General features: G+C 39.9%; 1 protein-coding gene across 23 annotated transcripts; it reads right to left on the reverse strand.

Annotated features, from left to right (window-relative positions):
* Positions 1 to 1,703: 1,703 nt before the first annotated feature.
* LOC110915236 (midasin-like) lies at positions 1,704 to 22,400 on the reverse strand. 23 transcript variants are annotated; one of them, XR_004884504.1, is made up of 11 exons: positions 22,035 to 22,400; positions 7,520 to 7,632; positions 7,230 to 7,341; positions 7,116 to 7,147; positions 6,844 to 6,901; positions 6,682 to 6,765; positions 6,446 to 6,601; positions 6,077 to 6,375; positions 5,927 to 5,983; positions 4,948 to 5,841; positions 3,989 to 4,262 (listed from the first exon to the last, which is right to left on the reverse strand). XR_004884504.1 is itself a non-coding variant. In XM_035985909.1 (4 exons), the coding sequence occupies exons 1-4, from the start codon at positions 7,773 to 7,775 to the stop codon at positions 7,044 to 7,046; spliced, it is 378 nt and encodes a 125-aa protein (XP_035841802.1). In that variant the 5' UTR covers positions 7,776 to 7,789; the 3' UTR covers positions 6,853 to 7,043. The 23 variants fall into 23 exon arrangements, 1 of the variants encoding a protein (XP_035841802.1); XR_004884496.1 differs by having other exon boundaries at positions 6,077 to 6,160; positions 6,244 to 6,375; positions 6,844 to 7,147; positions 22,035 to 22,398; XR_004884497.1 differs by having other exon boundaries at positions 4,948 to 5,569; positions 5,781 to 5,841; positions 6,844 to 7,147; positions 7,520 to 7,638; positions 22,035 to 22,398.
* Between the last annotated feature and the right edge of the window lie 400 nt (positions 22,401 to 22,800).

Here is a 22,800-nt window from a genome sequence, read left to right on the forward strand (position 1 = left end):
GTTTCAACTTAGAGCTCTAAGATCTGATTTTGTGAATTTTACACTAAAGGGGGGGGGGTATTTATAGGAAAAGTGGAACCGTTAGGATCGTTTTATCGAATATCGTGCCTTGATCTCGTGCGTACATGTGTCCAAGTGGATAAGTTCAGTGAACTTGACCCTTGGCTCTTCGTTGGGTGAAAAGGCATCGCCCCTTGATCGAACGAAAGGCCAGATTCTGCATTAAATGCAAAATCTTCTGTCAGACATGTTCACGCGGCCCGCCTCATGTTTTGGGCAATCTTTACGCGGGCCGCCTGGCCCCTCTGATCTGCACCACTTGCAGAATTTACACTTTTGGTCCCTGTTGCGTGTTTAAGCTATTTCCAGCCCTTCTAAGACCTGTAAAGCCATCTTTAAGGCCCTAAAATGATGCCTAAACATTGTGGACATGAAACATGCCCAAAAATATGTCGGATGTCGGTTCGTTTGGCCGTACGATTGCGATGTTCGCTTAATTACGACGGAATGCGCATAAGCGTGAAAGACGATCCAAATGACGCGACAAATGGATTTTTCTCATGCCAAACACTAAGGAATAATATAAGGATGCTTACATAAATTTTTGGATGTCCGGATGTATTCAGAACGTGAGTTATGCGCGAAAGTGCAAACTTATGCACTTTTTGACACTTTTAGTCCCTGAATGATCCAAAAGTTTGTTTTAGCATACCAAACCCCTCAAAGCCTATTTCTAAGCTATGTAAAGGATATATATGGTATGTTTAACTTATGGACATGTTCCGGAATGTTCGTTACAGTTCAAATTGGCATACTTTCGCAGTTTGTCAAATTTAGTCCCTGTAAGCGAATTAATTTGCTTTTGCCATACCAAAGCCTTCAAAACTTATTTCTAAGTTATGTAAAGGTTATTTAAGGTATGTTAAGTGTATGATGGTCTCCCGGAGTATTTGTCGCATTAAACTGAGTACGTTTATGCACCAGTTTGCGTATAATTCTCCAGAAAGCGTTGTAGAGTATGAAATTGAACAAGAATTGATATGTGCAAAGCATACACATATTTATACAAATCCCAAGTATGAAATACAATATTTCCTTGGTTTGGCATCTGTTTGATGGTTGAAGTGACACAGGTGTCACATGTTGCGACAAACTTATCAAACAAAAAAATAAACATAAAAACATTGAACCACACATGCACATTGAACCACACATGAATATAGCCAAATGTCCCTATTTAGCGATAAAGGTGGATCCACATAAAAGATTTTGATAAATTAATCGAGTTTGGTAAGATATAAGAGATAATGGGCATGTTTAGTTGAATCTAACTAATTAATCAATTATCTTAGATTATATATATGTGTTACGGTGAATGTAAATTATGAACAAAATGATGCAGGATGTAGGTAGTGGATCTTTCACATTCCATACCCACTAAACATGTATTGTGATAACGTGAAATGTGAACCAGGGACATTATCGTTCACCACCCCTCGCACACCATTGTCTCTTTATACAATCAAAAACTTACCAACGTATTATACAATATCTCACCAGAGGATTAACAAAATAATAGAAAACGAGTACCGTGTTGTGAATTGTCGGCGTTGCCGCATCGCACGGGTTTCTAATAATAAGATATAAAGAAGATATAGATGTTTGAAAATTTATATACTTTCTTCTCCCAATTTTGCCCCTCCTTTATTAAAATCCTCATTTCCTTATTTAATAAGAAGTTTTCGAGTTATCACTTTAACTATGGGTTTTTAATTGAACGCTTCCTTAACGTTATATATATAAATAGTAGCAAACTTTCGTACAAACATTGACACTTCCTTGAACTAAATGTAGCAAAAATAGTATCGTTTGACACTTCTTGACACTTCCATGCTTAGATAAAGAGTATATTTGTACCAAAGTATTGTGGATTGCATCAATGCAGATACGGTTCATCCAAACAGAGCCGGACAACAGATTATACTGCCTACATCTTTCATCGGAGGGCCTTGCGACATTCGACGCCGGTTTCTAGAAGTAGTTAATAGTTTTAACGTTAAATTATAATTTAATAGGAAATAAGTACCGCCTTGTAAATTGTTGCGACTTTCGTCCAAAGTTATGTTTTTTCGCATTTGGATCCATAATGTTCGAGTCAAATGTTTGCATTTATATATAGTTATTGATGATGTGTAAATGTGAATGTGATTAATAGGTGGGTGCACAAACGTCATTAAATCCCCATGACGGTTTTGAAGTACCTTAACCGAAAATTTAGATTTTAGTTATGACCCAACAGAACTGAACCTTCTAATGCACACCATTAGAATTACTAACAAGTGTTGTGTTTTCCGTTGCATCACAAGTTTGGTTTTGGTTATGGCTCAAAACCGAACCTCCTCGTACATAGCCCTAAACTCACCAACCTAAGTGATATGTTTCCCGCCGCATCGCGCGGGTAAATGACTAGTATATATTATATACCCGCGCGATGCGGCGGGAAACATATCACTTAGGTTGGTGAGTTTAGGGCTATGTACGGGGAGGTTCGATTTTGAGCCATAACCAAAACCAAATTTGTGATGCAACGGAAAACACAACACTTGTTAGTAATTCTAATGGTGTGCATTAGAAGGTTCAGTTCTGTTGGGTCATAACTAAAATCTAAATTTTCGGTTAAGGTACTTCAAAACCGTCATGGGGATTTAATGACGTTTGTGCACCCACCTATTAATCACATTCACATTTACACATCATCAATAACTATATATAAATGCAAACATTTGACTCGAACATTATGGATCCAAATGCGAAAAAACATAACTTTGGACGAAAGTCGCAACAATTTACAAGGCGGTACTTATTTCCTATTAAATTATAATTTAACGTTAAAACTATTAACTACTTCTAGAAACCGGCGTCGAATGTCGCAAGGCCCTCCGATGAAAGATGTAGGCAGTATAATCTGTTGTCCGGCTCTGTTTGGATGAACCGTATCTGCATTGATGCAATCCACAATACTTTGGTACAAATATACTCTTTATCTAAGCATGGAAGTGTCAAGAAGTGTCAAACGATACTATTTTTGCTACATTTAGTTCAAGGAAGTGTCAATGTTTGTACGAAAGTTTGCTACTATTTATATATATAACGTTAAGAAAGCGTTCAATTAAAAACCCATAGTTAAAGTGATAACTCGAAAACTTCTTATTAAATAAGGAAATGAGGATTTTAATAAAGGAGGGGCAAAATTGGGAGAAGAAAGTATATAAATTTTCAAACATCTATATCTTCTTTATATCTTATTATTAGAAACCCGTGCGATGCGGCAACACCGACAATTCACAACACGGTACTCGTTTTCTATTATTTTGTTAATCCTCTAGTGAGATATTGTATAATACGTTGGTAAGTTTTTGATTGTATAAAGAGACAATGGTGTGCGAGGGGTGGTGAACGATAATATCCCTGGTTCACATTTCACGTTATCACAATACATGTTTAGTGGGTATGGAATGTGAAAGATCCACTACCTACATCCTGCATCATTTTGTTCATAATTTACATTCACCGTAACACATATATATAATCTAAGATAATTGATTAATTAGTTAGATTCAACTAAACATGCCCATTATCTCTTATATCTTACCAAACTCGATTAATTTATCAAAATCTTTTATGTGGATCCATCTTTATCGCTAAATAGGGACATTTGGCTATACTCATATGTGGTTCAATGTGCATGTGTGGTTCAATGTTTTTATGTTTATTTTTTTGTTTGATAAGTTTGTCGCAACACGCAGGTCCTGGATTGACTCAATGTTGATAGTCGCTGACGGTAATGTGACATTAGTGCTATTTGGTATAGTTTTATGCCTCCGCCGCAACGCGGGGGAATAACTTAATTCTAATTTGTGGTAAAATACCAAGAACTGAGTAAGATTTTTGATGGTAGTTTCTATGTCATCACCACATTGGTTGAGGGTTCTTTCAATAACCTTAAGATACATAAATTTAACTGTTAGAATTTGACAAGATTACACAACCCTCGTACATACAATTCATGTCAGCCTCAAAAAACGAAAATAAAATATTCTCAGACTACCTCATCTATAGTCAACGAATGATTCTTGATAGGCAGAGATGTCTCATCAAAGGTTATAGATATAACAGTACCAACAACATCAAGAGGAGCATTTGACCAAATAAAGTCTGAAGCTGAACATGTTTTCCTCAATAGCGTAACACCATCTTCATACCTGATACATTTAAGTCGTTAGCAACAAAAAAAAACTTTCATTCCCACACTTGACTTGAAATGAGTGATGCGCTTTGATGCGTTTTGATCCCAAAAGCCGATGCATGATGCGCATCACGTAGGCAATTCCTTTGTTATTTAGAAAAATGTTTATAGATTATATTTTAATTTGTTAACTTTAAACTAAAATCTTATAACTTAAAACATATAAATACAAAAAAATAACTCAAGTATCATCAAAGAAGTTCAAAATAACCAAAATAAGCTTTGAACTCTTAGGTATACAAGTAGTCTGATGAAAAGGACAAGTAAACTATGTATGAACTCTCATAACAACTTTATCGGCTCATTTGTACAAGCTTATTAAGCACATCGTAGAAGCTCATTGTACAATGTTTCTCTATAGTGGTCGATTTGAGAAAAATGTGTGTATCAGACAACGCATTATGCGACTTAGAGCGCATTACGCGATTTAGAGCGCATTGTCCTCACATCAGATAATCACAGCGCATCGCGCATTATGCGCTCCTGATGCATGCATTTTAAAACCAAGTTCCCACAACTAACAAACTTCTTTACTGATATAAAACAAAGGAGAATTCCAAAAGGTCCCAATCTTCAGAGTGCAATAATGGAAACACAAAGAGAAAAAGATATATAAAACAATTGGTACAACGAAGGCCTACCCATCACGATGTCTCTTCTGTGTTACTGGTCGTCTCCTCATATCAATAATCTGAAATAATAAGTTCACACAAATCAAGACTTCAGTTTTTCTATCGCCATAAAGATAAAGCAATGACAATGGAAAAGATATTTATTAGATGAAACGAAGACAGAACCGTCTGAACCAAAGAAGTTGTGCTGGTTTCAGATACATACAATTCAGTTCACAGCTTGGTTTTGTCAGTTTAGTCCCAACAACTAAGGGTGCTAAATGGGTCGTGCTCATGGGTTGGCGGGTTCAACCCAAACCGAACCGAAAATTTTAAATGAACCCAAACATGCCCTAAACCTGAAAACCTTGTCATACATATGAACCTGGACATGACCCAAAGCCTGGCGGGCTGACCCGAAGACAACTCGTTCAACCCGATTTTTTTTCTACAAGTTAATATATTAAAACTAAAATTTACTAAAAACACAAATGTTTATAGTACAATTGGAGAAACATTAATGTCAAACAAATCATGACTAATATAGAACACCTAACGCCTGATCGTTCCCAGCTGAAACCTGTTCTGACCCATATTTCCAGCCTGCCCCATTGATGGGAAATCAATTAAACATGCAAGTTCACCACCATCCCTTGCAAATTAAAATCAAAGTTAAATAACTTGCTTTAGAGAGTTGAACAGGGCTGCTGCTACAATCCTTCTGGTTCTATTAATGCTCCCATTGCCAGGACCAAACAATCCAGACATTCATTCATCATGTCACAGAACCCCGGCTCCATTTCAATGAGCCAATTCACGAAAAAGGCACAAAATATAAAAAATAAATTGATGAATGGACATACCAAAGATTTATGTGTGGCCATACCCTAGCGGTGTGATGCCACATACTATAGGTGATTGAATCTGAAAACCGAATTTTAACATCATATTAGACATATTTTTTTTGTATGTAACAAATGATGAATAATGCGTTAGTAGATTTGCATACCACATTAGTCGCATCCCACTATCCTCCTAATCCAACCTTAATAATAGCAACGTCTACCTGCAATCCAATGTTATGTGTTTGTCAGTAGAAGAACCATGGCAACAAATTGACGATCATATATACTTCTGTTATAGAAAAGTGGTAACGTACTTGCTCTGTTGCAAAAATTTTGAAAGCGAGTAACGAAAGGAAGTGGAATAAAGTTGGCATTGGCATATCATCACTGCATTTTGCCTGCATACAGAAACATGAAAGTGAGTAACGAAAGGAAGTCGAATTGTCCTTTCAAGATCTTTAGGTGACAATATGAGCCTAACAAGCTCAATGGCTGCATTCATTGTCACCACAACTGATTCAGCTGCAACCCTCAATGCATTGGCTAGAACCAATGAGTGTCATTCGACGTCTTCCAGATGCATTTGGATTACTCACATCCTCGTCCATAATCCCTGCAGATTACAAAAGCACACAGTCTATAAATTTGATCAAGACTGAAGGAAGGCGAAGTCTATTACTGACCTGTCATTTAGAATGTAATTAGTAAATCTCTCAACAGCAGAATCTTGCAGGTCAAACTAAAATCATTACGACATAAGTTCCAAACTTGTAGTAGAAGTCAAGAACAACAACGTCCCTACTCGAACACATATTTACCACTTTAAGTGGGCATTGGACCTTCACAAGTGCAAATGGCAATATGGTGAGTTGTCAAACAATTAACACAAAATGACATTTTTAACATATACCGTATATACCTGTTTCTTTATTGAGCTTTCAAAAATCGAAGTTGCACTTTCTCTTGAAAAAGTTGCATCCACCCATGAGTTTTGAACAGGGACCTGTATATAAGGAAAATATTAGAAGATAACTAAAAGTTTGATATTGACCTCAAAAAACATTGAACAACAGATGCATACATAACTATCTGATTTTAACTTTTTCTTCATCTTTTTTTGACAAAGTTGATATAAACACCTGAAAACCAGAAAGTAAACTATAACAACACAAAATCAGACCACAATTACTACACACTTGAATAATAATGACACCAGTTGCTGCTGGATTGCCCTCTTGTTTCATTCAGCCTTTAATAATTCAGGTGAGTTAAACAAACTCATCAAGAAACCAGTCCGTGTGCTGATGTGGCCATGGAAGGCATAAACAAGTTGAAGGTGCCTTTTGAATTCACCAATGCTGGAAGTACGAATGAACTCCTCCAAACTATGTTAAAAAAAAAGTAGTATGTTAAAAATGGTTCAGATACTCAAACTTTTTCTTAGCTACATCACAATTTATAAAATACCTCTGCATGTCATCTTTACAGGTGTCGCAGTATAATTTCTTGTACTGTCAGTGCAATCTTCGGTATCTTCATAACAACCTTGTTGAAGAACCAAGTATAACGGGAACCATAGCTGCAAGAGTACCCCATAAGTTTTAGACGTTACAGATCTAAAAACAAACAAGTACGAACCAACAAGACATACAAAGCAAATAAAAAAAAATAACACACATTAATCCTTACATTGAAGTAATTTTGAAAGGACATTCAAACAATTGATTAATATGACTGTCATTAAAATCGGCTGATACCTGGCAAACATCAGTGTCAAATCGTGCTTGAACTTCATCAAGTAAAGCAGTCCACAATTCAAATTCTATCTTTTGCCATGAGAACACCAGAGCAGTAATTGGATCCAACTTATCTGCAACTTTAGAAAAATCAAATAAACCCTTCATTGGTCTCCATGTAAGGGGACAATGTAAAAACTTTAACAGAAAGCAAACACTTTGAAACAATTAAACCCTTCATCAATCTCCAAGAGCTCCAACAAAAAAAAGAACGCATGAATTGTTAATCTTATCGATTGTGTCACACCCTGGCTTTGCGGAAGCGTGGTTAATTTGTGTGACTTCTTAATACCATAGCTTAATCATGACAAAGCTATATGAATTTAAAAACCATGCAAGTCATCCATTAAGTTTTTGAAAACATCATACAATACCATTGTTTTTAACATGCAACCATAACCTTGTTCAGTAACATTACAACTTATAACAAAACATAGTCGTGATTTAGGGATTGTGTCTTGTCCAGGTAAGAGACACAACCCTAAACCCTGATGACTGCATGACCAGTGCAGCGGAAAACGTTCCATACCGTGCCAGATCCGTTTAATTTCCTGAAATACATGTGAGTTGAAAAATCAACAATAATGTTGAGCGAGTTCACGTGTAGGTGAGTATGTAAAACATTTGTGAGTATAAAAATAGTTGTGGTATGTAGCAGTGTAAGAGGACTTGTGATCATCAATGGTTTGCAAGGCCACTGACATATGTGAAGTGCAAATAGGGAGACTCAAACCTAGCAGATTTCGCCACGGCAAAGTATGTGGACAAAGTCACCCCACGGTCCGTTTCTAGTTTGGCCGGGGGCTGGGCTCGCTACACCCAGATAGATCTACCGCTCCTGTCCCTCGGTCCCTCCATGAGGACTAATGGCCCCATGTTGTTCCTATCCACTCACATGATCGTATAACACCTCCTTACGTTAAACATACCGTTGTAAAGTACTCGTAAATCATAGTAACATGTATTTCACCCCCGCAGTTAAGTAAACTGAAAACAGTTAGAGAAAAGGGGGACATGAACTCACAGTGAATGCGTATCTCTACCAAGTAATCCGAATATCCGAAGCTGTGCAACGACCTACAGGTGCTAATTCTATTAGACGGATGGCCGTGCCTTAGCTTTATAACTTATATTTTTAGGAGACGGTTAGACAACCGTTTCGTGTACATACTTGGTATTTTACTTTCCTTCCCAAGGATGGGGGATTTAAATACATGTGTATTTATACTATCTCATTAAGTCCCACTTAATATATTTTTATTTCTCATTCCAAAATATAATTATTTTTCTCAAAAATAATATATTTTCTCTTTACACAATACTTTCCAAAATAATACGTTAACAACATACGTGTTGGTGAATATTTCCGCGTAATGCGTAAGTTACGTTTTAATGATTAGGTGGTAATAGAAATTACCGTTGTAACTTTTATGCTTGTCGTATAAGCGTTTGTATTATTTTGGGTTTGACAAGTTAGTAAATATTATTTTTACTCTAAAAATAATATTTATACACTTTCACAAAATAATCATAAACAGTGTTGTGACAAAATATATTTACCGAATATATATTTATCACGTTTAGTTTTGTGAAAATCCCACCTCCGATTATTTATAAATAAAGTTGTGGCGAAATATATTTGAAAACATGTCAAAGTAGTCTAACACTTGTAAATAATTCTAAGTGTTATATTTTTAGAAAATTTCGCCAGAGTTTCCCCTGTAACTGGAGGTGGCCACGCTTTCAAGCGTATCATTTTCTTTTACAAAATCACTTCTTTTATTTCAATCAATCAATTTCCAACATAATAAACAAGTTTCAACACTTCGAATTCGTAGACTAGTATGTAAAATCACAATATTACATGAACTTGTAGTTTTTCTAAAACTATTATGTAGATCTCGTTATATTTAGTGGATCTATGTATAAAATAGTTTATTCTTGCAAAAACCCCGTTTTTGGAACAAATCACTCTTTACAACTTCCGACAATTTTTATAAAAATTGTTATTTTGTCGGATCTTTCATTTCACAAGTGTTTATACACTTGTAGACTATAAAAATCACATTTGTTAACCTGTTATACAACTTTTATAAAACATGATTTTCTCAACACCCGGTCCTACGAATATACCACTTGTACATACGTAGATCGGCTCGTTTTAAATACTATTTTTCATGTTAAAACACTTTTACACAAGTTCATGTTTCCCGTGTGGTGGAGTTTCACCTTTTAACCCTTGTACAAAAGAAACAAGTGTATGTCAAGATACGTGATCCTAACAAAGTCGGGTTAAACGATGATGAGAGCCACCACATCATAGATCGGGCTTTAACAATCAACATATTCAAATACTACGACATTTACACGCGTTATGTGCTTTTATCCAACGATTTTCACTTTTTAGAAGACTTTAAAGATTCATGAAGTGGGTTACCGACATTTAACCGATAAAAATCCTTTTAACCACTTTAGACACGACTAAAAACGAGTTTTAAACAATATACCTCTAGCTCGAGGCTAGGGAAGAAACTAGTCGAAAACGGCGTGGATAAAAGCAAATGCTCGAGGTCCTTCAACTTCCGTTTGTTCCGAGCTTCGTTGTACGTGATCCTCAAGACTTGTATGCACTTGGAACTTGCAAGACTTGAACCGAAAGTGGATGGATGGTGGTGAGGGGGTTCGGCCGAGAGGTGCACAAGGGAGAGAGGGAGTGAGTTTGAGTGTGTGAAATGTGTGAGAGAGTGTATGCTTATATAGAGATTTTTGTCGTTATCGTCCATCGGATCTCCATGCTTTATAGATATTCGCGTAATCTAATATAATATAATAAAGGTGTACCCTCCTTGTTGGCCGATTTGGTTAGGGTGGTGGGACCACCCGGTTGGATCTCGATTGTTCAGTTACGGTTCAGTTATGTTAAGTCGGTTACATAAAGGTCTAACCTCGTTAGTTGTCTAATGTGTTAGAGAGCGGGTGTTAGGGTAATCAGGGACCCTAACTGGCTCCGAAAAATACTAACAATAATTCTGGCAATATTTTTATGTTCCGGGTATTGTCCGGTTGTTCGGTTGGATAGGAATCCGTTAAAGTGCTTAAGATATCCTTTAAGCGTCGTAAGTAATATTTTTAGCGACACAATTTATTCAGCAAAGTGTCGGGAATAATTCTTTGTATTTTGGCACTTTATTAATTAGCTAGAAGCTAGTGTGTAAATAAAAGTGCTGTGTTCCGTGCTTAAAGTACGTTTTAGGCACATCCAATCTCTGTATCTTATTCCTAGAGACGCAATTATACAACCCTTGTATCTCTACACACACTACGGGTGTAGTAAAATAATTCTGGCTCTTACAGGCCTTTAGAGGCAGTGTCTGCCTGATGCTGGGTATATCAGCATGTTCACTGTGTATCCGTTTAGTGCTACTGTGCTTCTTGTGCATCAAGTTTGTCACTAGAGTTCAGTAAATAAATAATGTAGTGACAGGAAAAATCAAAGTATGATGCAGACATGTACATGTATCAACAATCAAGTAGCAGTTTATCAGAAATCTCAGTTAAGCACAGTAGTTAGGCAACAGTTAATAGCTAATTAAGTCGTACGGATACCTGGTTTTGTGAGGGTTGTCACATTCTCCCCCCGTTAAATAAATTTCGTCCCGAAATTTAAGTTCTGCTTGTAGATGCAGAGTTTTTAGGAAATAAGTGGGGGTATTTCTCTCTCATCCGGTCCTCACGCTCCCAGGTGTATTCAGGACCATGTCTGGCATTCCAGCGAACCTTGACGAGTTTGACACTGCTCCGGCGGGTCCTGTTAACTTTCCAATCTGTGACCTCGACAGGTGCTTCTACGAAGTGGAGCGTGTCGTCAACATGAATCTCGTCAATAGGAATGGCAACGTCAACTTGAGTTGGACTCTTCTTTAAATTGGATACATGAAATGTATCGTGGACACCATTTAGTTCAGCAGGTAGGTCCAACTTGTATGCTACGGTTCCAATTCTTTCTAGAATTCTGAAAGGACCAATGTAGCGTGGATTTAACTTCCCACGCTTCCCAAAGCGTGCCACCCCTTTCCAGGGTGATACCTTCAATAACACCATCTCTCCAACTTGAAAATCCACATGTTTTCGGTTTGGATCCGCGTAGGCTTTTTGTCTGTGGCGAGCGGCTTCGATGCGTTTAAGAATCTGCGCAATCTTGTCTGTCGTTTCTTGGACGATTTCGGGACCGGCAAGCTGCCTATCACCTGCGTCAGCCCAACATAGTGGTGATCGACACTTGCGTCCGTAAAGGGCTTCAAAAGGCGCGACACCAATACTGGTGTGGTAGCTGTTGTATGAGAATTCGACCAAAGGTAAGTGTTTATCCCAGCTACCGCCCAAATCCATAGCACATGCTCTCAGCATGTCTTCCAAAGTCTGTATCGTTCGCTCGCTCTGGCCGTCAGTTTGCGGATGGAACGCTGTGCTCAGATTCAATTGTGAGCCAAAAGCTTCTTGGAAGGATTGCCATATCCTCGACACAAACCTTCCGTCTCTATCAGAGATGATCGAGAGGGGTACTCCATGTCGTGCTACGATCTCTCTCAAGTAAATTTCTGCAAGTTTACTAGTACTGTCTTTCTCCTTGATTGGCAGAAAGTGTGCGGACTTTGTTAGGCGGTCAACAATCACCCAAATCATATCATGGCCTCTTGGCGTTCTTGGCAGTTTTGTAACAAAATCCATTGAGATTTGTTCCCATTTCCACTTGGGAATCTCAGGTTGTTGCAGAAGTCCCGAGGGCTTCTGGTATTCCGCCTTGACCTTAGCGCACGTTAAACATTTGCTCACGTAAATTGCAACGTCGCCTTTCATCCTAGGCCACCAATAGTAATTTTTTAGATCTTGGTACATTTTATCCGATCCAGGGTGGATAGAGTACCGTGACTTGTGCGCTTCATCGAAAATAACTTCCCTTAATTCACCAAATAGAGGAACCCAAATCCTTTTCCCAAAACATAACGTTCCTTCCTCGTTTGGCACCAATATCTTCTCCATCCCACAGAGATACACTTTCTCAAGGTTCTCCTCCTTGAGAGCTTCTTTCTGCGCTGCACGAACGCGCGAGGAGAGATCGGTTTGGATTATCATTTCCATAGCCCTAACCCTTAGGGGCTTGATCCTTTCCTTACGACTTAAGGCATCGGAGACTACATTCGCCTTCCCTGGGTGATACTTTATCTCGCAGTCATAATCGTTCAATAATTCAACCCATCGTCTTTGCCTCATATTCAACTCCTTCTGGTTGAATATATGCTGGAGGCTCTTGTGATCTGTGAAGATTGTGCACTTCGTACCATACAGGTAGTGTCTCCAGATCTTTAGTGCAAAAACCACCGCGCCTAGCTCTAAATCGTGAGTGGTATAGTTCTTTTCGTGCACCTTCAGTTGGCGTGATGCGTAAGCGATGACCTTTTGACGTTGCATCAACACACAACCCAATCCCTGACGCGATGCGTCGCAATATACCACAAAATCGTCGGTACCTTCCGGAAGAGCTAAGATTGGCGCGTTACAAAGCTTATCCTTTAATATCTGAAATGCTTCATCCTGTTTGATTCCCCAATCAAACTTCTTATCTTTCTGCGTGAGGAGCGTCAAAGGTTGAGCGATTTTCGAGAAGTCCTCGATGAACCTTCGATAGTAGCCGGCTAAACCCAAAATTTGCCGAATCTCGGTTGGTGTCTTTGGCGTTTCCCAATCTTTGATCGCCTCGATCTTGGTTGGATCCACGTGGATTCCATCTCCATTCACCACGTGTCCAAGGAATTGCACCTCACGTAGCCAAAACTCGCACTTAGAGAATTTGGCGTACAGCTGTTCCTTCTTTAGTAGCTCCAGAATAGCTCTAAGATGTTGCTCGTGCTTAGCCTTCGTCCTTGAGTAAATCAGGATGTCATCGATGAATACGATCACAAACTTATCCAGGTACGGCTTACAAACTCGGTTCATCAAATCCATGAACACTACAGGTGCGTTTGTCAAACCAAACGGCATAACCAGAAATTCGTAGTGCCCATATCGAGTTCTGAAAGCTGTCTTCGGGATACTCTCCTCCTGTATCCGAAGTTGATGATATCCAGATCGAAGATCGATCTTTGAATAGAAGCTTGAACCTTGAAGCTGGTCGAACAGATCATCAATTCTTGGCAGGGGATACCTATTCTTGATCGTCAGCTTGTTCAACTCTCTGTAGTCGATACACATACGGAAACTTCCGTCCTTCTTCTTGACAAACAAAACTGGAGCTCCCCAAGGCGAGAAGCTTGGTCGGATAAAACCCTTATCTAACAACTCTTGAAGTTGTGTCGACAGTTCCTGCATCTCAGACGGAGCAAGTCTATAAGGTGCCTTAGCCACAGGCGCAGCGCCTGGTACTAAGTCGATGCGAAACTCCACTTGCCTTTGAGGTGGCAAGCCAGGCAAGTCTTCTGGAAAGACTTCTGGGTATTCCCTCACGACAGGGATGTCTTCGATCTTCGGCTCAGCAGCCTTCTTATCCACAATGTGTGCTAGAAAAGCAACACATCCTTTCTTCAGACACTTTCTTGCTTTCAGGCAGCTAATCATCCTTAACGGCGTCTCACGCTTTTCTCCATGAACAACAATGGTCTCACCATCGTCGGTCAGAATACGAACAACCTTCTCGTGACAAACTATCTCTGCCTTGTTACTCGATAACCAATCCATCCCTACTACCACGTCGAAGCTTCCCAACTGGACTGGTAGTAGATCGAGAGCAAACTCACGTTCTCCTAATTCAATCACACAGCCTCTGATCACATCACTGGCTTCTACCAACTTTCCATTAGCCAATTCGATTACGTAGGGAATGTCTAACTTATTAGCGGCTAGCCCAAGTATATTCTTAAATTCTAGTGATATGAAGCTATAGTCGGCACCAGTATCAAACAGAACAGATGCATAGCGTTGGTTTACAGGGAACGTACTAGTGACAACGTTGGGATCCTGGCGTGCTTCCCGTGCACCGATCTGGAACACCCTTCCACGGGCTTGGTTCAATCCCGGGCAATCCTTCTTGAAGTGCCCAATGTCACCGCAATGAAAACATCCTAATCTTTTTCCACTTCCTGCACCGTCCCCAACTGGCGGGTTGTTTTGATTGGCAGTTCCGGCTTGATTTGCATTGTAGCTTCGATTATTCCCTTGTGGACGATTTCCCAAACCACCACGATTATCGTTTCTATTCATATATCCTCCCTGGCCTCTCCGGCCTGCACTAGCCCAACATGATTCCTTTGAGTGGCCCGGTTTTCCACAAGATTCACAAACTTTCACGTTACAATTGCCAGTATGGTGGCGTTGGCAGTTGTTGCATTTGGGCTGGGTGCCCTGGTACCCTTTCCCTTTCTTGGTACTACCAGCTGATTTTCCCTTCTTTACTGCCATACTGACGCCTTGTTTGAAGTTTGAAAACTTCCTTTTGTTATCTCCTGAGGACTCTACGTGAGTCTCTGTCTTCTTCGCCTTAACTTCGTCAAACTTGTTTAAACGAATTGCCTCCTCAGTGAGGGCCACGCTCAAATCAATGGCTTCCGTAATAGTTGCCGGTTTGGAGGAGGTCACCATGCTGATGATTTGGGGAGCTAATCCCCAAATGAAGCGCTCAATTCGCTTGTATTCAGGCGTGACCATATAAGGAACCACTTGAGATAGGTCATGAAACCTCTGGACGTATTCTGCAACCTTTGGTCCATCCATCTTTAGGTGCCAAAATTCAGTCTCCAACTTTTGAATTTCTGCGCGGGAACAGTACTTCTTGCGCATAAGCTCTTTCAATTCGGCCCAAGTCAGGGCGTAGGCAGCAGCTTCGCCTAGTGTTTGCACTTGTAAGTTCCACCAAGATAGGGCTCCGTCTAGAAACAGCCCTGAGATGTAAGTGACCTGCTGGTCGAGCGCACATTTGCTCATGCGGATGGTGGAATCAGTCTTCTCTGCCCAGCGAACGAAAGCAACAGCACCACCTGTGCCGTCGAAGTTGATGGGCTTACAGTCCAAGAATTGTTTGTAGGTGCACCCATGAGGAGGATTTTGGTTGCCGTTGATGTTCGAGCTACTTCCGCTTGGTCCTCCTTGCGAGGCAGCATACTGAGCAATGGCGGCAGCAATAACTTGCTGTAGTTCTTCCGGAGTAGTGGGCATCGGCTGTGGTTGACGTCTTGGTGCCATCTTCTAAAGATGCGTACGCCGATTAGGCCAAAGTAAACATACGTATATAGTAATAGTAATAGCATATAACATCTCATGTTATCAATATTCACACACAACATCCCATGTCCCAACATCCCATGTCACAAATATCATACACACAACATCCCATGTCCCAACATCCCATGTTGCAAATTTCATACTTACAACATCCCATGTCACAAAACATAAATAAGCAATCAAGTGAATCAGATATGGTGAGAATACGGCGATTGTTATATATATCGAGACCATAAAGTGTAGCAAGTGTGTCAGCATGTCACTGTATCATACAATCACAAATCAAATAGGGGCTACATCACCCCTGTCAAAAACAACATCACATCAGTGTCACATACAACCAGTACATCAACAAATATCAACAAAAATCAGTATCGTCAGATGGTCTCCAAAAGGCTGTGCAGTCACAATCGCGGTCGTCTCACCATCGCCTACTACTACAGTACCAATGAGCCCTATGCGGATAGGGGTGGAGGAGGGGGAAAGTGAGCGAAAAGTAAGCGGCGTAAGTGATACCAGTCCTCCTCCATCGCCTGCTGAGTACGGATCACGGACGCAACCTGCTGCTCCAAGGTCGAAAGTCGGGCAGCAATGTCAGGAGGAAATGATCGAAAAGGCTGAAATGATGAAGATGTCTGACCAAGATATGGACCAAAAGACAACTGAGCTCTCTCGAGCTCCTGGAGTCGCTGTGAATGAGACTCGTGCTGGTGTACAAACGACATCAAAAGATCCTCAATAGTATGGCCCAAATAAAATGGATGATATGGATCAGTGGGTGGCATCGGTAAGGAAGATGTCCAAAGTAATGGCGTGCTGGAAAGATCGATAGGTGCAACAGAAGATGGGATAGATGCTATCTGAGGCATGAATGGCATGGTCGTCGGTACATGACCGAAAGGGTGGGCTGAAGAGCCCTCTCCAGGCCCCGCTGGAGGAATAAATGATGGGATCTGAAATGAGAAATCAGTATGATGTGTGCCAGTGTGATGTGGGGGAAACGGTGGAACATCCTCGTCCGCCGGTATCCACCCGTGCTGTGCCTCCTCATCTGGAGGATCCATGTGCTCAGCAAAAAGAGCGTGCTCGGGCTCGATGGGTAAAGGATCGATAGGAGCAATAACGGGGTCAACAGGTGCAATATCAGGATCGACAGGATCAATAACAGGATCAGCAGGTATGTCACCAACGGGTAAAGGAACAATGGGATCAGCAGCAACATGATCGCCCTCGATCACAGGAACATCTACAGGGGGATCAACATCAACAGGCTCAAGAGGAAAATCAGCATGAACAGGGTCATGCTCAGGTAAAGGGTCAAAAACAGCTGCCTGCTCTGGGGCTATGGCAGGCTCAGGGTCGTCGAACGCCATGTCAAAGTCAAAATCTGGATCAATGGGACCGATAGGATCATCAGGGTCCTCTATATGCTCATCCATAGGAATATACTCGATATCATGGTCAGGATCAAATCCTGGAGGGAAAACAGGGTCAGAATCCTCGATATCATCATGCTCAAATGCGTAGCTCGGAATGGGGGCAGCTGAAGACGCCTGATCAGGGTCTGAGTCGTGAATAAACTGCTGCGCGCTCGCCCCGCGAGATGATACAGATGCCACAGACTCAAAAGAGTCTGGGACTGGTGAGTGAATGGGCGAGTCTCCAGCTGGAACGTCAGCTATCATCAAGAGACCGCCAGCAGGTAGAGGAGCTACGTCAGGATCCTCGTCCTCAAATGGCTCGTCCTCGTAAAGCTCGATGTCGCCGTCGGCATCGGCGTCTGGCATAAGCTCATAAGCTGGGTAAGAAGCAAGAGGAATCGGTGCTGGAATCGCAACAATAGGGAGGTACTCAGCAGGATCGCCATCAATAGGCTCATAGGCACCCTCGGGTAAAGCGAAGGGCAAGGAGTCATCAGTGTGCTCATCGGCACCGTCAGGTAACGCGAACGGCTGGAAGTCGTCATCGTCGGTGCTAGTATAGTCTGAGGTGTGCACCTCATGCTCCGAAGACATAGCATCGTCTGACACTAACGGTAGAGGTCCAGTGGTATCTGATCCACCTGTAGCTGGTGAATCCATGGGTCTGTAACATAACACAGAATAAGCACAAAATCAGTGAATCAAATAGTCACATAAGTTACCAGATAATAATCACATAATCCACCTAGTCCCACTAGCCTCCCAGCCTCCCAGACTGTCCTTCCTAGTCTCACTAGCCAACACTCCTAGTCCCACTAGCCTCCCAGCCTCCCAGACTGTCCTTCCTAGTCCCACTAGTCAACACTCCTAGTCCCACTAGCCAACACTCCTAGTCCCACTAGCCTCCCAGCCTCCCAGACTGTCCTTCCTAGTCCCACTAGTCAACACTCCTAGTCCCACTAGCCCGAACCTCAGCCTCCCAGACTGAGCCTAGAATAATGAATAAAATGTGCTCAACATTTGTTTGTAAAAAGTTTGTGGATCTGGACTTAAGTGGTATGCAGAAAAATGTTTTCGTGAGAGCCCTAGTGATCATAGTCTAGACTCGAGAAAGAATCCTAGTTCGCTATGATCAGAGCTCTGATACCAAGCTGTCACACCCTGGCTTTGCGGAAGCGTGGTTAATTTGTGTGACTTCTTAATACCATAGCTTAATCATAACAAAGCTATATGAATTTAAAAACCATGCAAGTCATCCATTAAGTTTTTGAAAACATCATACAATACCATTGTTTTTAACATGCAACCATAACCTTGTTCAGTAACATTACAACTTATAACAAAACATAGTCGTGATTTAGGGATTGTGTCTTGTCCAGGTAAGAGACACAACCCTAAACCCTGATGACTTCATGACCAGTGCAGCGGAAAACGTTCCATACCGTGCCAGATCCGTTTAATTTCCTGAAATACATGTGAGTTGAAAAATCAACAATAATGTTGAGCGAGTTCACGTGTAGGTGAGTATGTAAAACATTTGTGAGTATAAAAATAGTTGTGGTATGTAGCAGTGTAAGAGGACTTGTGATCATCAATGGTTTGCAAGGCCACTGACATATGTGAAGTGCAAATAGGGAGACTCAAACCTAGCAGATTTCGCCACGGCAAAGTAAGTGGACAAAGTCACCCCACGGTCCGTTTCTAGTTTGGCCGGGGGCTGGGCTCGCTACACCCAGATAGATCTACCGCTCCTGTCCCTCGGTCCCTCCATGAGGACTAATGGCCCCATGTTGTTCCTATCCACTCACATGATCGTATAACACCTCCTTACGTTAAACATACCGTTGTAAAGTACTTGTAAATCATAGTAACATGTATTTCACCCCCGCAGTTAAGTAAACTGAAAACAGTTAGAGAAAAGGGGGACATGAACTCACAGTGAATGCGTATCTCTACCAAGTAAGCCGAATATCCGAAGCTGTGCAACGACCTACAGGTGCTAATTCTATTAGACGGATGGCCGTGCCTTAGCTTTATAACTTATATTTTTAGGAGACGGTTAGACAACCGTTTCGTGTACATACTTGGTATTTTACTTCCCAAGGATGGGGGATTTAAATACATGTGTATTTATACTATCTCATTAAGTCCCACTTAATATATTTTTATTTCTCATTCCAAAATATAATTATTTTTCTCAAAAATAATATATTTTCTCTTTACACAATACTTTCCAAAATAATACGTTAACAACATACGTGTTGGTGAATATTTCCGCGTAATGCGTAAGTTACGTTTTAATGATTAGGTGGTAATAGAAATTACCGTTGTAACTTTTATGCTTGTCGTATAAGAGTTTGTATTATTTTGGGTTTGACAAGTTAGTAAATATTATTTTTACTCTAAAAATAATATTTATACACTTTCACAAAATAATCATAAACAGTGTTGTGACAAAATATATTTACCGAATATATATTTATCACGTTTAGTTTTGTGAAAATCCCACCTCCGATTATTTATAAATAAAGTTGTGGCGAAATATATTTGAAAACATGTCAAAGTAGTCTAACACTTGTAAATAATTCTAAGTGTTATATTTTTAGAAAATTTCGCCAGAGTTTCCCCTGTAACTGGAGGTGGCCACGCTTTCAAGCGTATCATTTTCTTTTACAAAATCACTTCTTTTATTTCAATCAATCAATTTCCAACATAATAAACAAGTTTCAACACTTCGAATTCGTAGACTAGTATGTAAAATCACAATATTACATGAACTTGTAGTTTTTCTAAAACTATTATGTAGATCTCGTTATATTTAGTGGATCTATGTATAAAATAGTTTATTCTTGCAAAAACCCCGTTTTTGGAACAAATCACTCTTTACAACTTCCGACAATTTTTATAAAAATTGTTATTTTGTCGGATCTTTCATTTCACAAGTGTTTATACACTTGTAGACTATAAAAATCACATTTGTTAACCTGTTATACAACTTTTATAAAACATGATTTTCTCAACACCCGGTCCTACGAATATACCACTTGTACATACGTAGATCGGCTCGTTTTAAATACTATTTTTCATGTTAAAACACTTTTACACAAGTTCATGTTTCCCGTGTGGTGGAGTTTCACCTTTTAACCCTTGTACAAAAGAAACAAGTGTATGTCAAGATACGTGATCCTAACAAAGTCGGGTTAAACGATGATGAGAGCCACCACATCATAGATCGGGCTTTAACAATCAACATATTCAAATACTACGACATTTACACGCGTTATGTGCTTTTATCCAACGATTTTCACTTTTTAGAAGACTTTAAAGATTCATGAAGTGGGTTACCGACATTTAACCGATAAAAATCCTTTTAACCACTTTAGACACGACTAAAAACGAGTTTTAAACAATATACCTCTAGCTCGAGGCTAGGGAAGAAACTAGTCGAAAACGGCGTGGATAAAAGCAAATGCTCGAGGTCCTTCAACTTCCGTTTGTTCCGAGCTTCGTTGTACGTGATCCTCAAGACTTGTATGCACTTGGAACTTGCAAGACTTGAACCGAAAGTGGATGGATGGTGGTGAGGGGGTTCGGCCGAGAGGTGCACAAGGGAGAGAGGGAGTGAGTTTGAGTGTGTGAAATGTGTGAGAGAGTGTATGCTTATATAGAGATTTTTGTCGTTATCGTCCATCGGATCTCCATGCTTTATAGATATTCGCGTAATCTAATATAATATAATAAAGGTGTACCCTCCTTGTTGGCCGATTTGGTTAGGGTGGTGGGACCACCCGGTTGGATCTCGATTGTTCAGTTACGGTTCAGTTATGTTAAGTCGGTTACATAAAGGTCTAACCTCGTTAGTTGTCTAATGTGTTAGAGAGCGGGTGTTAGGGTAATCAGGGACCCTAACTGGCTCCGAAAAATACTAACAATAATTCTGGCAATATTTTTATGTTCCGGGTATTGTCCGGTTGTTCGGTTGGATAGGAATCCGTTAAAGTGCTTAAGATATCCTTTAAGCGTCGTAAGTAATATTTTTAGCGACACAATTTATTCAGCAAAGTGTCGGGAATAATTCTTTGTATTTTGGCACTTTATTAATTAGCTAGAAGCTAGTGTGTAAATAAAAGTGTTGTGTTCCGTGCTTAAAGTACGTTTTAGGCACATCCAATCTCTGTATCTTATTCCTAGAGACGCAATTATACAACCCTTGTATCTCTACACACACTACGGGTGTAGTAAAATAATTCTGGCTCTTACAGGCCTTTAGAGGCAGTGTCTGCCTGATGCTGGGTATATCAGCATGTTCACTGTGTATCCGTTTAGTGCTACTGTGCTTCTTGTGCATCAAGTTTGTCACTAGAGTTCAGTAAATAAATAATGTAGTGACAGGAAAAATCAAAGTATGATGCAGACATGTACATGTATCAACAATCAAGTAGCAGTTTATCAGAAATCTCAGTTAAGCACAGTAGTTAGGCAACAGTTAATAGCTAATTAAGTCGTACGGATACCTGGTTTTGTGAGGGTTGTCACAGATTGAGGATCCCAATACTTGTCTCATATGTCACAGCAAAAAAAACCCTAAAAACAAAGAAGGAAATAATTCAAAATTCTCATTAAGCTGGTGAACCACATCTTGTAAAACCCTAATGAAGTTACATGTTCACTCAACATGACTTCTCCTTCAATTAGATGAACAACAAAAGGGTAGAAAGCTGAGTACAACGAAAACAACCAGTCCATTTTTCTGGTAACATTTAGACATTTTAGGGTTTGATTACCTTTGTGTTTGCTAATCGTTGATGTGGAAGAAAGCCAAAAGACCCACAACAGAGATGAGCAGACGAAACCTTCAGTTAGGGTTTCTTCAAATCAGTGTTCAACCCTGTGTATTTTCAATTTCATTGATGTTTGTCCTTCATCTCCGGTTGTTCATCATCATCTGATTTCATCTCAAACCATCAGCACTCTAGACATCTTTCATCACGGACGACGAAACCCTAGTCTCCTCCACCGGTGGTTCAAACGCTTCCGATCCAGATCTGAGAGAAAGAGAGGAGAAAGTCTGATAAAGTTTGTGAGATGTGAGTTGTGAGAGAGGAGGGAATGGAAAGGGCGATCCATGTGAAGTGAATATCCGCCGTCGAGATTGTGATCCGTGTGAAAAATTGAAAGAAATGGACGGTTGATGATGAATCAGTTGAAGGGTAAAAAGTTTGTGTTTTCTTGTGTTTTAAATCTTGTACATTGTGCATTAAGTGTTTTTTCAACACCTTGTTCAATTACCATCTTGTCCTTCACATATCCTTATTAAAGTAGTATAGATATATATATATATATATATATATATATATATATATATATAGGGGAAGGTTCAAATGAAAACCACTAGTTATTGTGAAAACTCGAAAACTAATTAAAAAAAGCCAAAAAAACATACAAAAAAATTTTTTTTTTAATTTTTTTTTTGCAATCAAAATTTCGCAGGTTTTTTAATATAAAAAAAAATTTCAAAAAAAAAAAAAAAATTTTGTGTAGTGCACATGT

Source organism: Helianthus annuus, chromosome 16 (assembly GCF_002127325.2).
Source record: "Helianthus annuus cultivar XRQ/B chromosome 16, HanXRQr2.0-SUNRISE, whole genome shotgun sequence".
NCBI lineage: Eukaryota > Viridiplantae > Streptophyta > Magnoliopsida > Asterales > Asteraceae > Helianthus > Helianthus annuus.

Bases quoted from the DNA above. Each gene is read 5' to 3' on its own strand.
- LOC110915236 (XM_035985909.1), bottom strand. From the start codon at position 7,775: ATGCGTTCTTTTTTTTGTTGGAGCTCTTGGAGATTGATGAAGG. The intron at 7,639-7,732 runs GTTTAATTGTTT...ATTTTTCTAAAG, and splicing joins CTCTTGGAGATTGATGAAGG to TTGCAGATAAGTTGGATCCA. The intron at 7,342-7,519 runs GTATCAGCCGAT...GTACTCTTGCAG, and splicing joins TTGACACTGATGTTTGCCAG to CTATGGTTCCCGTTATACTT.